Consider the following 22,988-nt stretch of genomic DNA (forward strand, 5'->3'; position numbering starts at 1 on the left):
GTGCCCCCGCACATTGACTCTGCAACGGTACCCCCCTGTATATATAGCCTCCCTACTGTTATTTTATTTTACTTCTGCTCTTTTTTTTTCTCAACACTTTTTTTGTGGTTGTTTTATTTTTACTTTTTTTGTTAAAAATAAATGCACTGTTGGTTAAGGGCTGTAAGTAAGCATTTCACTGTAATGTCTGCACCTGTTGTATTCGGCGCATGTGACCAATAAAATTTGATTTGATTTGATTTGACCTGGAGGTCCTTTCTTAGCAGCACACTCGTCGCACTGCCTGCAAAAGTCCTCCACATCCCTCCTGTGCCTGGCCCAATAGAAGCCTTTCCGTACGCGCTTTAATGTTTTGGAGACCCCAAAATGCCCTGCGCCTACTCCCCTGTGAAGCTGCTGTAACACGCTCCCTTGCAGCCTTTTGGGAACCACTACCTGCCACGTAATTTCTCCAGTAGCTGGCTTTTTCCACCCCCTCTGGAGCACTCCCTCAGCCACTCTAAGGACTGATAATTTAGCCCACAGTTATTTGGTGACTGGTGATAGAGGGGCTACTTCCCCCCACGGCGGTCGTCTTCTCTCTTCCACCCACCCCAGCACAGGACGCAGCTCTGCGTCCTCCTCCTGGCGACGCCTCCACTCCCCGACGTCCACAGCCTCAAGCTCCCGGCACTCTGTCACCCTCAGCTGACTCACTGTGGCGGTGACTCCCTCCTCCATGCACAGTTCCCTCTCTCGCTCCACCCGTTTGGCGCAGTACCCACAGCCGTCCTCAGCACACGGGCGGCGGGACAAGGCGTCTGCATTGCTGTGGCGAAGACCGGCCCTGTGCTCCACCTGGAAGTCGTAGGGTTGCAGCTCCAATCTGACCCTCTGGCTCCTTGAAGGAGCCAGCGGGCAATCTGACCCTCTGGCTCCTTGAAGGAGATAAGCCACTGCAGGGCGGAGTGATCCGTCCGCACCACAAACGGCAGGCCCCCCAGGTAGTACTTGAAATGGCGTACTGCTGCCACGACAGCCAAAAGCTCTCTCCTTGTCACGCAGTAGCGTTTTTCAGCCTTATCAAAAGTTCTGCTGAAATAAGCTACTACGTGCTCCCCGTCAGAACCACGCTGAGCCAGCACAGCCCCCAAGCCCTCATTGCTTGCGTCGGTGTCCAGGATAAACGGACAGTTCGGGTCTGGTGAGGACAGGACAGGGGCCTCCACCAGGGCACGTTTGAGGGCCTCAAACGCCCGCTGGTGCTCTTCGGTCCACTGAAAAACAGTGTCCTTCTTGAGAAGGTGGTTCAAAGGAGCTGCTATCCCCGCAAACCCTTTCACAAACCTACGATAGTAGGATGCCAGACCCAGGAAGCTCTTAACCTCTTTTTTTCCCCTTGGAACTGGCCACCCCCTCACAGCCTCCACTTTGTCTGGCATCGTGCTGATGCCCTCACCACCCAGCTGATGACCCAGGAACGCCACCTCCCTTTGCATGAAATGGCACTTTTCCGGGTGTAATTTTAGCCCCGCCCCCGAGATCCTCTCCAACACTCGCCTAAGTGCCCCCAGTGCCCCCTCAAATGATGTGCCATGCACCAATATGTCGTCTAGGTACACAACACACTCGTCTCTCGGAACCCCCGCCAGCACTCTGTCCATGAGCCTCTCAAAGGTGGCAGGAGCATTACAAAGCCCGAAGCACATTACCTTGAACTGCCAATGGCCCCTATCCGTGGAGAAGGCAGTTTTTTCACGTGCCCCAGGCGAGAGGGGCACCTGCCAGTAGCCACTGCGCAGATCAAGGGAAGAGAACCACGAGGACCCTCTGACGTGGTCTAGCGACTCATCGATCCTCGGTATGGGGTAAGAGTCTTTAGTGGTGACAGAATTTAGGCCCCTGTAGTCCGCACAAAACCTAAGTTTACCCCCTTTCTTAGGCACCATGACGACCGGCGCGGACCATGGGCTATCTGATGGCTCAATGAAATCAGCCCGCAACATGTCAGCAATAGCTGTGGCTGCTGCTTCCCTCTTGGCAAGGGGAATGCGACGGGCCGAATTTTAATGGGTTGGGCGTCCCCAGTGTCGATGTCGTGCTGAACCAGGTGCGTTTGCCCTACCTCATCTTCCCCCCAAGCGAAGCTATCTTTAAAGTCAAACAGCAGCTGCTTTAACTGTCTCTGTTGTCTCTCATCCAGACCTTGACAGTTTTTCAGCCACACAGCCTCAACGGCGTCGATAACTTCCTCCTTTCCCCCGTCGGGCTGATGGGGTGAAGGAGCCAGTGTGTTTTGGGCTACTGGGCTGCCTGTGCTTGCACCATTATGGGGAGTGAAGGTCGTTGCCACCGGAGACAGCTGCTGGGATGGCACAACGACCAAGGGAGCAGCCGGGACGACCAGTGGAGTTTCGGCAAGCTTGGAGGAAGATGGAGGGACAGCCCTGCCCCCTGCTGGCCCTCCCGAAGGCGACATTCCCACTGTGGGCCCCCCCGACAGCCTCAAAGTGCCCAAAGCTAAGTCCAACTGAGCCCCACAGTTTTTCAAAAAATCCATTCCCAGTATACAGGGGTCCTGTACCGCTGCTACCCACACCGGACACCCCACAGTTCTCCCCCCCACAGTCACAGACATCCGACACTTCCCTAACATGGGGGCTAGCTCCCCCGTGACAGTCCGTAGCTGGACAAGGGTCGGCTCCACCCGCACCGCAACAGGTAGTATGTCTGGTCTCACCAGGGTTACTGTAGAGCCCGTGTCGACCAGGGCCAAACATTCCACCCCCTCTACCTTGACGATGACATTGCAGAAGTCCCCCAATGGTGGTACGTCCCACCACAACTACCGGACTAGGAAACACGGTGGCAGCTACACCCTGGTGAAGCAGGTCCCCACCCTCTTGCCTGCGCTGCTGGGTACCTCTTCTGCTTACTGTGGGTTCGGGGGCAGAGGGGTGGGCCCGCGCTGCCCCCTGCGCGAGAACCCGCTGTCGTTTCCCTGGTGACGGGAGAATCTGCCACACTCCCGCTGAATGTGGCCAGGCTGGCCACAACCCCAGCAGACAATGGGAGTTGAGCTGACACTGCGATGTTGTCTGGAGCCCCTCTCAATGACAAGCGAAGCGGTCTTGACTAACCCGCCCAACTCGTAGACCCACTCTGGTTTGGTGACCCCCGGCACCCCGGCCGCCGCTGCTCTCACCTCTGGTTGACTGGCAACCTCCACTCTCACTCCCTCACCCCAGATCAGCTCCCTCTTCCTGGCTATCTCCACTGCAGCCCGCAGAGATAATGGGTCCGACATCTGAACATGCTTACCCAGTTCGGTGGGGGAGAGCGCTCTAATAAAACTGTCCCGTGACAGCTCGTCTTGCACCCCAATCGGCATAGTTGCATAAGCCCGCCTGGTCAGGCTCAGAATACCACTTGCCAACGCCTTTAATGATTCCCCCTGAAGTCTCTTTTTGTTACTCAGTTCAATCCGCAGCATGTTGGGCTGTGCCTCGCTGCCGAAACGGCCCCCCAATGCCTCCACTAGCGCACCGTAGTCGCCCCTCTCGTCCGGGGCTAGCGTTAGCAGGCATTCCGACACCTCCTCTGCCAGGCTCAGGGCAAGCTGTAACCCTTTCGTCTCGTCAGACCACCTCCCGGCTCTAGCCAACAACTCGAATTGAGTGAAAAAAACATCCCATTTACCATGTCCATTGAACTTTGGAAGTTTAGCTGCTACCGTGGCTAATGGCAATAGGGCGCTGCCATCTCTGTTTACATAAGGAGGCCCAGCCATTTCCGCACGCGGTGACGTCGATATCTCCGTCGCCGTGACGTCTGTTCTGGTCGAGCGGTGTGAAGGAAAACCCGCCCGTTCTGCCATCTTGCTGACTGACAATTTAACTTCCGCCATGTGGCTCTCCAGCTCTTCTACAGCCGTCGTCGCCTGACCCTCCCGACCGGGTACACCCGAGCCCACAACGGACACTTTGTCCGACTCTTCCTTAATTTTCCGCCTCGCCCCGATCATCATGACCGTAGATGCGAGTCATGCTAAAGCCAACCACGGCCTATACTGAAACAGCTAACTCGCCTAATCTTGATCTATCCCGTCGTTCGAAAGCACTTCTGACACCAATGTAATGACCCAGCTGGGTCATAAAGTAAAAGAGAGACGGGCACCAGGTGTACAGGCAGAACACAGGTTTATTCCTGAATGGGCTATTGTTCAGGCCACAGCCCACGCCGCTAAACCTCGAACGTACACAAATATAACATGTCAAGTCAAGGGTCCCGAACAGAAGAGAGAGAGATGAGACCGTAACCCCTATTTAAGCATTCCAAAACCCAGCGGGATTACCCATCATACCCCCCCAACCTTTCCATCTGTCCTGGCATATTTAACCCCTGCTAGCACCCATGAGAACGATAACACACCCACGAACACAGAACACAATACCGGGTCGTTACAGTGCACATACATGTTACTGAATCATTACACCCCCATTGCTTGCGCGTGTCAACGAGTGTCTGCGTGGCCAGGCACTAAAATACAACTCGGTTCTATTTGTGACTTTAAACGCGCTGCAAGGCCTGCCTCTCCCATCTCCTCATTGGTTTTTAGGAGCATCTACCCACGTGGGTGATTAAAAGATGAGGTCTACACTCCAGTCCAGTTGGTTGTGGTAATGCACCATAAAATTGGTTGCCAACCGCCATATAAATTCCAAAGAAGAAGAAGAAGCCTGAAGGTGGAGAGATTACTAGAAAACAAACTTTTACCGTTTTATCTGTGGATTAATTGTCGGAGTAGAGGACCTTGTGCATTTCAGGTAAAATAACAACCCAATGTTTATATACCAGGACAAATTAGCTTGCAACAGCAAGCTAGCCAGCTAAATTGCCATAAATGTTTAATGCTTTTCAACCTGTCCCGAAATTAATATAATTGGTTCAGAGTTTTTTTATTTCAACCTGCGTGTCCTGATCGCGTCTGGTGTGGGGGGACAAAATCAATTTACGCGCGCGTGCGGTCTGGGTAGCATGTAAGGGCTCTTTGAAAATATCGCCTGAAATTTCTGCCTGTTTTGGTGGGATGGAGTTTTGGTCTGCCTGGTGACATCACCAGGCTGTACGTTTGCTAATAGACCAATGAAAAAATAGTTCCAAACCTCTCTGCCAATAACCGCACATTTTCAGTTTCCCCTCCCCACTCAGACCACTCCCAGACAGTCCTAGCAAAATTCTTGAATAAGGCTTGAAATGACTTATATTTTTTCTAAATATAGTATAATCAATTTATAAAATGACTAACTATAAGATTTCACCTCCCTTGTATATTTAGTTTAAGAGAAAATGTGCATATTCTCTAAAGGTCTCTCTTGATCAAAACATCTGCCCCCATCGCCTCACAGAGCTATAGCTTGGCTTCCTGAACTCGTTAGGAACTCGCCTTTCATCTCACATTAATATTGTCCGTCTATGACAAACAGTGTTTTTTGTTTAAAATCTATTAATTATTTTAGATTACTGGCTATAAATCGATCTCTGAATGTGCTACAGTGACGAAACCACTCTCTCCTGCTGCATTATGATGCAAGGATTCCAGGCATATGCTGTGATGTAGGGTTCAGCCAGGAGTTGATGGACAGTCGGAAGAGCAAATTAAGTGGTAGGAGGGACATCCCAGCTTCAAGTGATTTCACATTTCACATTCTGCTTCACACAGGCAGAGGAAACATACTCCTGTGTTCGTGAGAATCAGGGTTACCGCTCAATGCAAGTCATTTTGATCTATGGTGTCCACATATCAATATATAAGTGAAAATGTCGGTCGGAACCATAACCACGCAGGTCCCCAAAACAGGGGACTTTACATCTAAGAGGTTTTAAAAAGAGCCCTCAGACATCGTTCATGCAACCAGTATTTTGAGATGCACCCTGGCATGTTTTGATATTCCAGTAATCAAAACGAATTAAAGTTCATGTCGGACATCCTCCTCAGATGCCTGGCCTCAATTTTGGCTGGCATCTTGCTTTGTCAGCATGGCTTCCACTGTGCCCTTATGAGAGAACACAGTGGCATGTCTGGTTGCGTAAGACTGTGAGAAGACACAAAGGAGTCACTCCCTTTCCCCATGCCTACACTGAACAGCTCTGCTCTGAGCATGCAGACCTCTCCAGTGACCTTGTTGAATGCCATCTATACCTGACGGGGGACATAGTAAAGAGCTCCATTGAGGTTTCTTTCTTTCTTTTGTTTAATTTTTTTGACAAATGTTAAGAGCTTGAGCTAACTTACAGTTTGTATTGTTGTGCTGTTGTGTCACAAGACAGCCTCTCTTATCTTACACTTATCTTATTGTTTTTATGATAATATGCATTTATTTATGAATTAGAAAGGTTAAAATTACTAGGCTGTATCTTCCACTCAGTCGGTCGTTCAGTTGATTTGGAGGAGTTAGGTCGGCATTCTTGGTCCTTAGAATCTTTCATTATTTTTCCATGGTCTGGGGTCTTGAGGTCTTGTTGGGTGGCTTTTTCTGTTTCATCTTCCTGAGGCAGTTTGCCTTTTAGGGGCTGTCGGGTCACTCTGGGATTGACCCATTTTAGTAGATTCGGCTATCAATCTTGTGTCGGTCTTGAGTTTTTGTACAATGAAAAGCAATAGACAAAAACTAATTAGATGCTCTCTGAAAGCAATGTGAGCAAAGCTTTGAATGCAATGGGCTTTTATATGGATGTAACCATTATGATGTGTTACAGATGTTGGATCCCTGTTAAAGCCTGAGGGGTTGTTTTGGGCCTGGCTATTTTTTGTTGTTGTCAGAAAATAGAAAGTGACAGCCCTTGTAATTTGGGATATTGAACTCAAATCTTACTGCTGGCAATGTCATAAGAATCCCCCCCAAACATTTAGTATGCATGGAAAGGGTACACCTTGATGGTAATTGACAATGCATTTCCTTCTCCATCCACATTGTTTGTAGCCACATTGTAGCCACTGTAGCAGGATGAGCAACTAGTGCTAGCAATTCAGTGAACAACTATCCCAAAATGGAAATATCTGACATGAATAATGCCAGAGGACCAGGAACCACCGGCCTGAGGAGAGACACATGAAAAGTAGGTGAGACACGGTAGTGAGGGGGAAGGTGCAGCCGGTACAACACGTCATTAATCCGCCGGAGGACCCCAATCTAATTCGGGACTTCCACCGTCGCCATCCTGACCGGCCCGCTCCTCGTCCTCGGGGTCGTCCTTATGGCAGGTGACGTCCTGCGGCAGGAGCCGCGCGTCCGGGGGTGGGTACTGTCACGTCTCCTCCCGTTGCTCCCCTCCGGCGCTCTGATTCGCCGGTCTACTGAGCCACCGGTGTGAGCGCACCACCTCGGCAACACAGGAATGGAAACCCAACGCACCCTAATCACCTCCAGCGCACCTGCACCTAATCTCATCACCACCACTATATATCCCTGGACTGTTCAGTCATTGTTGTGTGTAATTGTTAGCGTCGTGTCGTTTACTCGCTCCTTGTTATTCTCTTTCTCATTGTTAAGTAAACTTTTACCTTGTTGATGTCTGCGTCCTGCCTCTTCGTATCCTCAGTACTCGTCACAATTTTTGAGATGTGTAACTACAGTACCAGTCAAAAGTTTGGACACACCTACTCATTCAAGGGATTTTCTTTATTTTTACTATTTTCTACATTGTAGAAGAATAGTGAAGACATCAAAACTATGAAATAACACATATGGAATCATGTAGTAACCAAAAAAGTGTTAAACAAATCAAAATATATTTTATATTTTAGATTCTTCAAATAGCCACCCATTGCCTTGATGACAGCTTTGCACACTCTTGGCATTCTCTCAACCAGCTTCACCTGGAATGCTTTTCCAACAGTCTTGAAGGAGTTCCCACATATGCTGAGCACTGCGCCGCTGTTTTTCTGCTTTCCTTTGTACTTGAAACCCCACCTCTTTAAGGAATACCTGGGATAGGATAAAGTAATCCTTCTACCCCCCCTTACCCCACCCCCCCCAAAAAATAAAAAATAAAAATAAAAATATATATATATATATTGTAAAGTGGTTATCCCACTGGCTATAAGGTGAATGCACCAATTTGTAAGTCGCTCTGGATAAGAGCGTCTGCTAAATGACGAAAATGTAAATGTTTTCCTTCACTCTGCCGTCCGACTCATTACATTTACATTTAAGTCATTTAGCAGACGCTCTTATCCAGAACGACTTACAGGAGCAATTAGGGTTAAGTGCCTTGCTCAAGGGCACATCGACAGATTTCTCACCTAGTCGGATCGGGGATTAGAACCAGCGACCTTTCGGTTACTGGCACAACGCTCTTAACCACTAAGCTACCTGCCACCCCAAACCATCCTAAACCATCTCAATTGGATTGAGGTCGGGGGATTGTGGAGGCCAGGTCATCTGATGCAGCACTCCATCACTCTCCTTCTTGGTCAAATAGCCCTTACACAGCCTGGAGGTGTGTTTTGGGTCATTGTCCTTTTGAAAAACAAATGATAGTCCCACTAAGCCCAAACCAGATGGGATGGCGAATCGCTGCAGAATGCTGTGTTAGTCATGCTGGTTAAGTGTGCCTTGAATTCTAAATAAATCATCAGACCAAAGGACACATTTCCACCGGTCTAATGTCCATTGCTCGTGTTTCTTGGCCCAAGCAGGTCTCTTCTTATTATTGGTGTCCTTTTAGTAGTGTTTCTTTGCAGCAATTCGACCATGAAGGCCTGATTTACACAGTCTCATCTGAACAGTTGATGTTGAGATGTCTGTTACTTGAACTCTGTGAAGCATTTATTTGCGCTGCAATTTCTGAGGCTGGTAACTCTAATGAACTTATCCTCTGCAGCAGAGGTAACTCTGGGTCTTCCATTCCTGTTGCGGTCCTCATGAGAGCCAGTTTCATCATAGCGCTTGATGGTTTTTGTGACTGCACCTGAAGAAATGTTCAAAGTTCTTGACATTTTCCGTAATGACTGACCTTCATGTCTTAAAGTAATGATGGACTGTCGTTTCTCTTTGCTTATTTGAGCTGTTCTTGCCATAACATGGACTTGGTCTTTTACCAAATAGGGCTATCTTCTGTATGCCCCCCCCCCCCAACTGATTGGCTCAAACGCATTAAGGAAAGAAATTCCACAAATTAACTTTTAACAAGGCACACCTGTTAATTGAAATGCATTCCAGGTGACTACCTCATGAAGCTGGTTAAGAGAATGCCAAGCATGTGCAAAGCTGTCATCAAGGCAAAGGGTGGCTATTTGAAAAATCTCAAATATATTTAGATTTTTTTTTAACACTGTTTTGGTTACTACATGATTTCTTATGTGTTATAGTTTTGATGTCTTCACTATTATTCTACAATGTAAAAAATAGTCAAAATAAAGAAAAACCCTTGAATGAGTAGGTGTGTCCAAACTTTTGACTGGTAGTGTACGTCAAGTCAATCGGGGCATTGAGTTATTTGTGCCAGAAGGGCGTGGGCCAGAATCGAACCCACACTGATACAGTAGGCCTATATGTGCGTGCTGGCCTTAACCGCTAGACCACCCCAGGCCACGATTGAACTCCATTCGTAACCTTAGGATACACTAGACACTTGTATGTCGTGGAGACCAATATCTAGCTTGTGTTATTTAAGCTATATAAACATGACAGTTGTTGATGTCTATGGCTGCATTTCAGATACATTTTTGTACATTTGAATATTGCAGTAATAGGACCTAGGCCTAGCATTTGAACAAGCGAGAGATACAATTATTTTGATTGCAAGCCCTGATCCCAATGAGCGACAAGAGTGATCAAGTTAAGATCCGACATCTGTAGGTCTCCATAGAAACCAGTGATGCATTACAGGTAATAACTTTATGACATCACATTGTGATACGTTTGGGTTCCGTGCACACTAGTGATGCAGTAAGAACTTGTGACATCACAATAGGCTTGTTTTTCAGCCTAGCATGGAGAAAATTTAGAAATCGGATGATATATTAGATTTCCATTGAGTTTTCTAATGTAAATGTCTGTAGACCCAGACCATGAGTTCACATGGTCTCCCAGACTGAGGCTGAAGAGAAGAGCAGCCCGCATGGCGAGAGTGCTTCAGTGCAGTCAGTCGTACGGCTTCATTACGTAATCGTAACTCCAACACTCACGCCATGCTTTGCTTTCTGCAGGGGAGTAACAAGAGTGACACTATATTTCTCTCTCTGTTGGTTACATAAAAACCATCTCTGGGAAACTTGACCTTCAGAAAATACAGAGTTGGAAATGACAATGAAAAAAGTTCTAAAGGCTGGGTAATGATTTTTCATCACTTGATGTTAACAATGACCACGAGGAAAGGGAATGAGAAGAGAAGACAATAAAGGAGAGGAGAGTAGAGACTGCTTCAGGAGTGAAAGATATATCTCTAATTATATTGGCTTGTTACATGCCTCAGTTTAGCTTAGTTGGTCAGATAGCTGTTAGCCTGCACACCACTGCAAGTGATGTTAGAAAATAGAAGTGACGGGATTAAATGTTGTTGCTCATTGTAACGAGTTACATCATGTACATACACAGATCTGAAATGTGGGTAAAGTTGGCTTCATGAGGGTGGGTTCAAAGAAAGTGCAACTGAATCAGGGGCAATAGAATCCAAGAAGAATCACAGTCATGGCCTAATTCCATGACTGCAAACTTGTAACCCATAGATCAGACAGAATACCAATGTTATGAACCGACATAACTCATTTAATGTTTGGCAGGACACAGCAGACTTCTCACCAGCGCTGTATTTTTTATGTGTCATTTTGGTTTTTCTGCCTCTGGAGCTCTGAGAGTTTGCTTGGGCTGGTGTCAGAGGCTCTCCCTCACATGGCTCAGTGTCTTAGTGTTTACCCACAGATGCCCAGTGGTGCAGACAGACAGACAGGCCCAGGGGGTGAGTGAGGCGTCTCCCCTCTCCTCCCCGGCCGACCCGAACCCCTAGGACAGGGCTGTCAGACTGAAGGAGACAGGAAGTTGCTGTGACAGGCCTGCCTCCTGCTGTCACTAGACAGAGGGCTCCGCAGGACCCACAGGGAAGTTGGGGCTGACACAGCAGACTGTACCGGGGGGAGCCTGTTGCCCTTTTCAGATGGCCTTGAATCATTCTGCATACTAAGGAAAACCAGGAACACCATTGGTATTATCATTATACCGTACCATTTGCTTACTGAGAAGCATTGGCAACACAAACAGAAGCAACACTGCTTCATGTGATTCCTTGTCATGACTCAGCAAGGATAAAAAAAACATTTTATGAAGACAATGTGAAAATACGATCAGACACCCATTTGGTCGGAGGCCTAGTTCCTCTTTCCCCTGCTATTCTTTCTATCCTGATCCCTCTCTGTCCTCAGCTGCTCTGAGCCTAAGTACTGTGCTGCTAATAGCACCACTGCCTGGGTGTGATCAGTGCTCACAGCACAAGCCAGATCATCTTTACATTATTCCCAGTTTAGACCATGCGTAAAAACCTCATCCAATTAGCCCAATCCCTGCCTGTAGCTTCTCATTATGCCTAAATCCCCAGACAATATATGGATGTGGTGAGAGAGAGAGGGCAACACTTTTACAGAACTGTGTTGAAATCCCCAATGTATATCGATCTTCTGTCTGCTTAAATGTGTGTACACGTCACTTTAAGATGGCATAGTCCTTATTCCATCGCTAATCCATTAGTGACTGTGTTTACAGATTTGAGTTATATGTTGACAGTGGAAGAAGATGTCTTGTCAGTCTATATACATGATATGTTCAGGGAGCCCACAATAAAAGGTGGTGTAACCTGATTTACTCTGAGCCATGAACACACTGGCACTCCTCAGGTTATTCTGGGTTCCTGCATTTCTCTTTCCTCTCTCTTGTGTATCACACTTGTGTGCTGTCCCCTCCCCTGGCTCTAGCAGTACTCTGCTTTATTACAATGGTGCTGATGAGGGGGAAAATGTGATTGCATTGTATCCCAAACAAGATTAACTTAGTAAGGGAATTGACAGTTGGCATTTGCAAAGCAATTGGTGGGTGTGGAGTGATTTAATATAGTACACTGCAGTACTGTGTGAATATTGTATGTTTTGATTTCTCAAGCCATCCACACTGGTCAGGTAATTTATGGGCTTGCAACAGTAAAAGCATTAGCTTTATGTGGAATGAATCAGAACATGGAGCCAGGGCCCGCTCCAGCATTTTGGGGGCCCTATGCAAGATTTGGTTGGGGGGCCCCACACTTTGCAGCAAAACATTTTAGTGGCCCCCCTATTGACGGTGGAGATGTGGCCAACGATGTCTCTCTACCAGACGAACTCAGTGCATTTTATACACGCTTCAACAATAACAGCACCGTGCCATGCATGAGAGCCCCCACCAACCCAGAGGACTGGGTGATCTCGCTCTCAGAGGCCGACGTGAGTAAGGTCTTTAATTAGGTGAACACTCGCAAGGCCGCGGGGCTGGACGGTATACCAGGACGCGTACCTCAGAGAATGCGCAGAACAGCTGGCAGGCATATTCACAGTCATTTTTTTAACCTCGCCTTGTCCCAGTCTGTAATCCCCACATTTCTCAAGCTGACCACCATCATTCCTGTTCCCGAGAACCCTAAGGCTTCATGCCACAATCACTAGCGCCCTGTAGCACTCACATCTGTAATCATGAAGTGCTTTGAAAGGCTGGCTATGGTACACATCAACTCCATCATACAAGACACCATTGTCCCCTCCAAGCACGTCACCAAGCTTAGGACCCTGGGATTGAACACCTCCCTCTGCAACTGGATCCTGGACTTCCTGACGGGTCGACCCCAGGTGGTGAGGGTTGGCAACATTACCTCTGCAACGCTGATACTCAACACGGGGGCTCCACAGGGTTCTGTGCTTAGTCCCTCCTGTACTCCTGGTTCACCCACGACTACGTGGCCACAAAACAGCTCCAACACCATCATCAAGTTTGCTGACTACACGACGATGGTAGGCCTGATCACCGGCGACAATGAGACCGCCTACAGGGAGGAGGTAAGTGACCTGGCAGAGTGGTGCCAGGACAACAACCTCTCCCTCAACGTCAGTAAGACCAAGGAGCTGATCATGGAGTACATGAAACGGGGTGGTGAGCACGCCCCCATCCACATCGATGGGGCTGCAGTGGAGCGGGCTGAGAGCTACAAGTTCCTCAGTGTCAAAATCACTAAGGACTTAAAACGGCCCACACACTCCCGCACAGTCGTGAATAATAATAATATAATAATATGCCATTTAGCAGACGCTTTTATCCAAAGCGACTTACAGTCATGTGCGCATACATTTTTACGTATGGGTAGTCCCGGGGATCGAACCCACTACCCTGGCGTTACAAGCGCCATGCTCTACCAATTGAGCTACAGAGGACCACAAGAAGGCGTGACACCACCTCTTCCCCCTCAGGAGGTTGAAAAGGTTTGTCATGGGCCTTCAAATCCTCAAAAAGTTAAACAGCTGCACCAATGAGAGCATCTTGAATGGCTGCATCACTGTTTGGTATGGCAACAGCACTGCCCTCGATCACATGGCGCTACAGAGGGTGGTACTAACATCCCAGTACATCACTTGGGCCGAGCTCCCTGCTATCCAGGACCTCTATATCAGGCAGTGTGAAAGGAAGGCCTGGGAAAATTGGTAAAGACTCCAGCAACCCAAGCCATAGAGTGTTCACTCTGCTTCCGCATGGCAAGCTCTACCGGTGCATCAAGTCTGACACCAACAGGCTCCTGAACAGTTTCTATCCCCAAGCCATAAGACTGCTTAATAGCTAACAAAATGGCTACACGGACTATCTGAGTTGACCGTTGTATTTTATTTTTGCACTCTCTGCACACTCACAAGACTCTACACACTCAAGCACACTGACACTCCAACACACACACACTCACTTTATTTGCTCACACACACATAACATGCACACACATTTATAATGACTCACGCACACACACTCACATACAAGCATCATATACACTGCTGCTACTCTGTTTATCATATATCATGATGCCTAGTCACCTTACCCCTATTCAAATCTTCCTCTATCACTCCAGTATCCCTGCACATTGTAAATATGGTATTGGAACGGACCCTGAACTCTTTGACCTGAATGCCAAGCATCATGTCTGGAGGAAACCTTGCACCATCCCTACGGTGAAGCATGGTGGTGGCAGCATCATGCTGTGGGGATGTTTTTCAGTGGCAGGGACTGGGAGTGCCTTTGGAAAGTATTCAGACCCCTTGACTTTTTCCACATTTTGTTAGGTTAATCTAAAATTGATTTAAATAGTTTTTTCCCCTCATCAATCTAAACACAAGACCCCATAATGACAAAGCAAAAACAGGTTTTTAGAAATGTTTTCTAATTTATAAAAAAGAAAAAAGTAATACATTTACATAAGTATTCAGACCATTTACTCAGTACTTTGTTGAAGCACGTTTGGCAGCGATTACAGCCTTGTCTTCTTGGGTTTGACGCTACAAGCTTGGCACACCTGTATTTGGGGAGTTTCTCCCATTCTTCTCTGCAGATCCTCTCAAGCTCTGTCAGGTTGGATGGGGAGTGTTGCTGCACAGCAATTTTCAGGTCTCTCCAGAGATGTTTGATCGGGTTCAAGTCCGGGCTCTGGCTGGGCCACTCAAGGACATTCAGAGACTTGTCCTGAAGCCACTCCTGCATTGTCTTGGCTGTGTGCTTAGGGTCATTGTCCTGTTGGAAGGTGAACCTTCGCCCCAGTCTGAGGTCCTTAGCGCTCTGGAGCAGATTTTCATCAATGATCTCTCTGTACTTAGCTCCACTCATCTTTCCCTCAATCCTGACTAGTCTCCCAGTCCCTGCCGCTGACAAATATCCCCACAGCATGATGCTACCACTACCATGCTTCACAGCATGATGGTGCCAGATTTCCTCCAGACGTGACGCTTGGCATTCAGGCCAAAGAGTTCAATCTTGGTTTCATCAGACCAGAGAATCTTGTTTCTCATGGTCTGAGAGTCCTTTAGGTGGCTTTTGGCAAACTCCAAGCGTGCTGTCATGTGCGTTTTACTGCGGAGTGGCGTCCGTCTGGCCACTCTACCATAAAGGCCTGATTTGTGGAGTGCTGCAGAGATGGTTGTCCTTCTGGAAGGTTCTCCCATCTCCACAGAGCAACTCTGGAGCTCTGTCAGAGTGACCATCGGGTTCTTGGTTACCTCCCTGACCAAGGCCCTTCTCCCCTGATTGCTCAGTTTGGCCGAACGGCCAGATCTAGGAAGAGTCTTGGTGGTTCCAAACTTCTTCCATTTAAGAATGATGGAGCCCACTGTGTTCTTGGGGACCTTCAATGCTGCAGGATTTTTTTTGGTACCCTTCCCCAGATCTGTGCCTCGACACAATCCTGTCTCGGAGCTCTACAGACAATTCCTTCAACCTCATGGCTTGGTTTTTGCTCTGACATGCACTGTCAACTGTGGGACCTTATATAGACAGGTGTGTGCCTTTTCAAATCATGTCCAATCAATTGAATTTACCACAGGTGGACTCCCATCAAGTTGTAGAAACATCTCAAGGATGATCAATGGAAACAGGATGCATCTGAGCTAAATTTCGAGTCTCATAGCAAAGGATCTGAATACTTCTGTAAATAAGGTATTTCTGTTTTTTATTTTTAACACATTGGCAAAAATGTCTAAAAACCAGTTTTTCGCTTTGTCATTATGGGGTATAATGTGTAGATTGATGAGGACTTTTTATTTATTTAATCATTTTAGAATAAGCCTGTAACGTAACAAAATGTGGAAAAGGGGAAGGGGTCTGAATACATTCCGAATGCACTGTAGCTTACTTACTTCTCGTGTTCTTATTTTTATTTCTCGCGTATTTTTGTCCTACCTTATGTTATTTTTAGTACTACATTGATTATTGCATTCTTGGGTTTAGAGCTGACAAGAAAGGCGTTTCACTGTACTTGTGCACGTGACATTAAAAACTTGAAACATGAAAGAAAATGTTTTGTTTAAATGTTCATTTCTGCCAATTCTACGCATTTTGCCATGGGGCGTAGAGAAAACGTTGCCATTTAAAGATCATTTCCTGCAATTCTACACACTTTGTAATGACTTATGCCATACTAATATGATATCTGAGTGATAATGACTAACAAAATCAATGGGGGGCCCCTGGAGTTCAGGGCCCCTGGGCACTTGCCTAGTCGGGATTCGGCCATGATTAAGTTCAGATGGCTGGCTAGACTAACTACCAATCAAAAAATTGTTAGCTGACATGGCTAATTGATTGACTGTCAGTGACTGACATAACATGAGAAAATGCACAACTGCTGATGCAAAACCACATTTCTAAATTGCACCAGGTGTATTCTACTATTCTTACTCTCAATAGTAAATTGATACCCCAACTGAGTTCCTAAAACTTCATGAATAAAACAAATAAGAGAATGTATGATATGGTTTACAGGATCAGTCATGCAATCATATTTCACCGTAAAGCATGAGTAAGAAATGTTGCACATGCATGCTCTATCTACATTATGCTAAAAGTGTCTGCTACTTAGTGGTACCAAGGAAACCAAGTCTGCAAGAGGATATGAAAAGCCTAAAATTCACAGCCCCAAAAGATTACAGTAAAGGCCAAATATTTCCTGTCATTTCTTGTTCCCATGGTTCAGTGTTACCCCCTTCTTGCCATCACATTGTTTGTTGCAGCTTTGGGGAGTGTTGATCCTGCAGACCTGTTTCTGACAGATATGTTCTGTTGTTCTTTGTGCCAGCGGAGACCGAGCATGCTCAGAGGGTCCCAGGAATGGATGCAGCCCAGCAGTTGAAACTGAGAGAGCGACAGCGCTTCTTTGAGGAGGTGTTTCAGCACGATGTGGACGTCTACCTGTCCTCTGCCCACTTGCAGATTCATGACTATAAGAGACGTGAGTGCAGTCGGCATCACACACATGTCCATACCCAAGCTCAACCCTTACCTTAGCCAATACCCTAACCCTAGATTAATGTCCACACCCTGGCTAAACCCTAACACTAACACGAGATTCCTGTCCAAACCATGGCTCAACCCAACCCTATCCATAACCCTGTATTCAAGTCCGCACACTTCAAGTACTCGCTCGCTCTCACTCGCTATATTACACTGAACAAAAATAAAAAATCCCAGAAATGTTCCATACGCACAAAAAGCTCATTTATCTCAAGTTTTGTGCACAAATTATTAACATCCCTGTTAGTGAACATTTCTCCTTAGCCAATATAATCCTTCCACCTGACAGGTGTGGCATAAATAGAAGCTGATTAAACAGCATGATAATTATACAGGTGCACCTTGTGCTGGGGACAATAAAAGGCCACTCTAAAATGTGCATCTTTGTTACACAACACAATGCCACAGATGTCTTTTTTTGAGGGAGTGAGCAAATGGCATGCTGACTGCAGGAATATCCACCAGAGCTGTTGCCAGAGAATTTAATGTTAATTTCTCTACTATAAGCCGCCTCCAACGTTGTTTTAGAGAATTTGGAAGTACGTCCAACTGGCTTCACAACCGCATGTAACCACGCCTGCTCAGGACATCTGGCTTCTTCACCTACGGGATTGTCTAAGGGGAGGGGGGTGGGATTTCTGTCTGTAATAAAGCCATTTTGTGTGGAAAAACTAATTTTGATTGGCTGGGCCTGGCTCCCCAGTAGGTGGGCCTATGCCCTTCAAAGCCCACCCATGGCTGCACCCCTGCCCATCCATGTGAAATCCATATTTTTGTTTAGTATACACACGTGTGAAAGTTTCTAAATGTTGCTAAACATTTCCTTTGAGAAGTGAAGCTGCCATTATATGCCTCTAATCAACCACACGGTTGTCTCTTGGGTTGTTGTTAGCTCCCATTGGCAGCGTCTCGTCCATGGAAGTTAATGTGGACATGCTGGAGCAGATGGACCTCATGGACATCTCTGACCAGGAAGCCCTGGATGTCTTCCTCAGCTCTGGGGGGGATGAGGGGGTGCTGGCCTCCCCTCTGCCAGGTAAAGGTGAGTGGAGGAGAGAGGCCAGTCTGAGGCCATCCCAGGTTGATAGTGTAGTATTTGGCAGAGAGTCAAGGCTTTTACCCTATACTAGCTGGCAACACTAACTGCAATACTGAGTGCAGCACTGAGAATATTTTGTCTAATATCCCTTTCATTTCACCCACAGTAGTTCATGGCAACAACAACAACAATGAGGTCATCAACCAGGGACGCTCTCGCCACTACAATGACGGTTGTGATGGGAAGTTCTGCATGTCCTCCACCCCCTCCACTCACAGCCAGAACACCAATGAGGACAGACGGGACACCCCAGTCATCCAATCAGATGATGAGAATGTGCGTGTCGACACACACTTGCTGATGGGATCACCCCCAGGGAAAGATGAGGAGAAGGATCGGTCTATCCTCTCTTCCTAGGCGCCTTCCTTCACTTCCAATATTCAGTAACATTTTGGACTTACTGATGCTTACAAGTATCACTGAAACTGGACACTCACACACATAAGTCTTTCATGGACTGGCAAGGCAACTGTCACTTTCCACAGCCTTTTCTTTACTCTTCATGTTGTTTTGCCTGAACTGTCCATAGAAAGCCAAATCTTCTCCAAGCTTGCTTATCTCCATTTATACTTCTGGCATGTAGATGACAGGACATTTTTATTATTTCCTCATTTAGGATTCTATTAGGATCTGGCAATGTGTGGTACTCTTTCGGGAAGGAGTGTTAGTAAAAAGTAAGCATCTGTATTAACCAGGTTGAAATAAAGGTAGAATAATTGGTATAATAAAGATGTAGAGAATTATTTAAAAAAATGTAAGATGTAAATAAAGACAGGTTAACTTTTTTTCTTTAGAGAAAAACATATCAACTTTGCCATGCTTTGTAAATCTGGCCCTTAGTTCCCATATCCCTAAAATCTTCAACCAACCCCAAAACACCTACCACAAATAAGAACTAAGGACATACTGTACATAGTGCTTAGTGGTGCTTTCATTTGTTATCTTTCTCTTAGTCTCCTCTTCTTCTGACTTAAAGTTTATTTGTTTTAACTATAAAGAGGAATAAAAAACAGCATTTGTTTCCCTGCAAACAATTATTTGTGTTCCTTTTTTGTGTGTGGAGGTATTGTGTGAAACAATGTTGTGCGAAAGTATTTTTACTGTTTGTTCCAGTGGCTCCCCTGTGAATCTAGACATTTTGGCGGGCAAATTAATTGACGAACCCTGCTACTGGTCTTGTCTGTAGGTTAGATGTGCACTGTTCACAGGACATTCTACCACCAAGACCTGTTAGACTTGATACCTCTACCTCTTTTTTTTTTTTTTGTATCCTTATTCACACAAAACATGAATCCAAAAGTACATATACAAACCAAACTCATTGTATGTGAGACAGCTTGACATGCTAGTTTAATTGTTCGCCACACATGCATTACCTTAGGCAGATTTCATCTGAAAAATTTATGCATAAGAAATGCAGTTCAACTTCTTTCACCACATGAGCACACATCCATCCCCAAACACATTAATCCTGGATGAAAATGTATTATCTCCAAAACAGAAACTTATCAAGAAAATGAAACAAATCCCATATTTTCCCATTAACTAATATTGATATAATTATGAAACTTTAGAAGATATTTTTAATACATGTTATTGGTCCATGAGTCATGAAATGATCAGAGTATATTGAGTGGAGTTAATTTACTGCTTTCAATTAATATAAAAAAAAAAAAAAAATATATATATATATATATATATATATATATACAGTGAGGGAAAATAGTCTTTGATCCCCTGCTGGTTTTGTACATTTGTCCACTGACAAAGAAATTATCAGTCTATAATTGTAATGGTATGTTTATTTGAACATGAGACAGAATAACAACAAAAAAAAAACAGAAAAACGCATGTCAAAAATTTTATAAATTGATTTGCATTTTAATGAGGGAAATAAGTATTTGACCCCCTATCAATCAGAAAGATTTCTGGCTCCCAGGTGTCTTTTATACAGGTAAAGAGCTGAGATTAGGAGTAAACTCTTAAAGGGAGTGCTCCTAATCTCAGTTTGTTACCTGTATAAAAGACACCTGTCCACAGAAGTAATCAATCAATCAATCATCATGGCCAAGACCAAAGAGCTCTCCAAGGATGTCAGGGACAAGATTGTAGACCTACACAAGGCTGGAATGGGCTACAAGACCATCGCCAAGCAGCTTGGTGAGAAAGTGACAACAGTTGGTGTGATTATTAGCAAATGGAAGAAACACAAAATAACTGTCAATCTCCCTCGGCCTGGGGCTCCATGCAAGATCTCACCTCGTGGAGTTGCAATGATCATGAGAATGGTGAGGAATCAGCCCAGAACTACACAGGAGGATCTTGTCACCAAGAAAACAATTGGTAACACACTACGCTGTGAAGGACTGAAATCCTGCAGCGCCCGCAAAGTCCCCCTGCTCATGCCCGTCTGAAGTCTGCCAATGGACATCTGAATGATTCAGTGGAAAACTGGGTGAAAGTGTTGTGGTCAGATGAGACCAAAATGGAGCTCTTTGCCATCAACTCAACTCACCGTGTTGGGAGGAGGAGGAATGTTGCCTATGACCCCAAGAACACCATCCCCACCGTCAAACACAGAGGTGGAAACATTATGCTTTGGGGGTGTTTTTCTGCTAAGGGGACAGGACAACTTCACCGCATCAAAGGGACGATGGACGGGGCCATGTACCGTCAAATCTTGGGTGAGAACCTCCTTCCCTCAGCCAGGGCATTGAAAATGGGCCGTGGATGGGTATTCCAGCATGACAATGACCCAAAACACACGGCCAAGGCAACAAAGGAGTGGCTCAAGAAGAAGCACATTAAAGTCCTGGAGTGGCCTAGCCAGTCTCCAGACCTTAATCCCATAGACAATCTGTGGAGGGAGCTGAAGGTTCGAGTTGCCAAACGTCAGCCTCGAAACCTTAATGACTTGGAGAAGATCTGCAAAGAGGAGTGGGACAAAATCCCTCCTGAGATGTGTGCAAACCTGGTGGCCAACTGCAAGAAACGTCTGACCTCTGTGATTGCCAAACAGGGTTTTGCCACCAAGTACTAAGTCATGTTTTGCAGAGGGGTCAAATACTTATTTCCCTCATTAAAATGCAAATCAATTTATAACATTTTTGACATGCGTTTTTCTGGATTGTTGTTGTTGTTATTCTGTCTCTCACTGTTCAAATAAACCTACCATTAAAATTATAGACTGATCATTTCTTTGTCAATGGGCAAACGTACAAAATCAGCAGGGGATCAAATACTTTTTTCCCTCACTGTATATAAAAATTACCAGTCAGAAGTTTGGACACACCTACTCATTCAAGGGTTTTTCTTTATTTTTACATTGTAGAATAATAGTGAAGACATCAAAACTATGAAATAACACATGGTATCATGTAGTAACCAAAAAAGTGTTAAACAAATCAAAATATATTATATATTTGAGATTCTTCAAATAGCCATCCTTTGCCTTGATGACAGCTTGGCACACTCTTGACGTTCTCACAACCAGCTTCATGAGGTAGTCACCTGGAATGCATTTCAATTAACAGGTGTGCCTTCTTAAAAGTTAATTTGTGGAATTTCTTTCCATCGCCCTATTTGGTAAAAGACCAAGTCCATATTATGGCAAGAACAGCTTAAATAAGCAAAGCGAAAGAACAGTCCATCATTACTTTAAGACATGAAGGTCAGTCAATATGGAAAATGTCAAGCGCTCAAAAACCATCAAGCGCTATGATGAAACTGGCTCTCATGAGGACCGCCACAGGAAATGGAAGACCCAGAGTTACCTCTGCTGCAGAGGATAAGTTCATTAGAGTTACCAGCTTCAGAAATTGCAGCCCAAATAAATGCTTCACAGAGATCAAGTCACAGACACATATCAACATCAACTGTTCAGAGGAGACTGTGTGAATCAGATCTTCATGGTCGAATTGCTGCAAAGAAACCACTACTAAAGGACACCAATAAGAAGAAGAGACCTGCTTGGGCCAAGAAACATGAGCAATGGACATTAGACCGGTGGAAATGTGTCCTTTGGTCTGGATTCCAAATTGGAGATTTTTGGTTCCAACCGCCGTGTCTTTGTGAGACGCTGTGGGTGAACAGATGATCTCCGCATGTGTAGTTCCCACAGTAAAGCATGGAGCAGGAGGTATTATGGTGTGGGGGTGCTTTGCTGGTGACACTGTCTGTGATTTATTTACAATTCAAGGCACACTTAACCAGCATGGCTACCACAGCATTCTGCAGCGATACGCCATCCCATCTCGTTTGGGCTTAGTGGGACTATCATTTGTTTTTCAACAGGACAATGACCCAACACACCTCCAGCCTGTGTAAGGGATATTTTACCAAGAAGGAGAGTGATGGAGTGCTGCATCAGATGACCTGGCCTCCACAATCCCCTGACCTCAACTCAATTGAGATGGTTTGGGATGAGTCAGATGGCAGTGAAGGAAAAGCAGCCAACAAGTGCTAAGCATATGTGGGAACTCCTTCAAGACTGTTGGAAAAGCATTCCAAGTGAAGCTGGTTGAGAGAATGCCAAGAGTGTTCAAAGCTGTAATCATGCAAAGGGTGGCTATTTGAAGAATCTCAAATATATTTTGATTTGTTTAACACTTTTTTGGTTACTACATGATTCCATATGTGTTATTTCATAGTGTTGATATCTTCACTATTATTCTACAATGTAGAAAATAGTAAAAATAAATCAAGAAAAACCCTTGAATGAGTAGTTGTCCAAACTTTTGACTGGTACACACACACACACACACAGTGTATTCGGAAAGTATTCAGACCCTTTGACTTATTCCACATTTTGTTAGGTTACAGCCTTGTTCTAAAATGGATTAAAATTGTTTTTTCCC

The 22,988-nt window shown here is 45.6% G+C and overlaps 1 protein-coding gene across 3 annotated transcripts in view; it reads left to right on the top strand.

The window, feature by feature from the left end:
• The window catches only part of LOC121578662 (dysbindin), a 35,725-nt gene extending 16,562 nt beyond the window's left edge, over positions 1-19,163 (top strand). The window contains exons 1-4 of one of the 3 annotated variants that reach the window (XM_041893037.2): positions 4,766-4,805; positions 16,819-16,971; positions 17,926-18,075; positions 18,239-19,163. In XM_041893037.2, the coding sequence (XP_041748971.1) occupies positions 16,851-16,971; positions 17,926-18,075; positions 18,239-18,489 (522 nt within the window). In that variant the 5' untranslated portion in view covers positions 4,766-4,805; positions 16,819-16,850 and the 3' untranslated portion in view covers positions 18,490-19,163. Of the gene's footprint in view, positions 1-4,765; positions 4,806-16,818; positions 16,972-17,925; positions 18,076-18,238 lie in introns of those variants that run through there. The other 2 variants (XM_041893034.2, XM_041893035.2) reach the window with 2 other exon arrangements.
• Positions 19,164-22,988: the final 3,825 nt, after the last annotated feature.

This window comes from Coregonus clupeaformis, chromosome 12, assembly GCF_020615455.1.
Source record: "Coregonus clupeaformis isolate EN_2021a chromosome 12, ASM2061545v1, whole genome shotgun sequence".
In the NCBI taxonomy this organism is placed as follows: domain Eukaryota; kingdom Metazoa; phylum Chordata; class Actinopteri; order Salmoniformes; family Salmonidae; genus Coregonus; species Coregonus clupeaformis.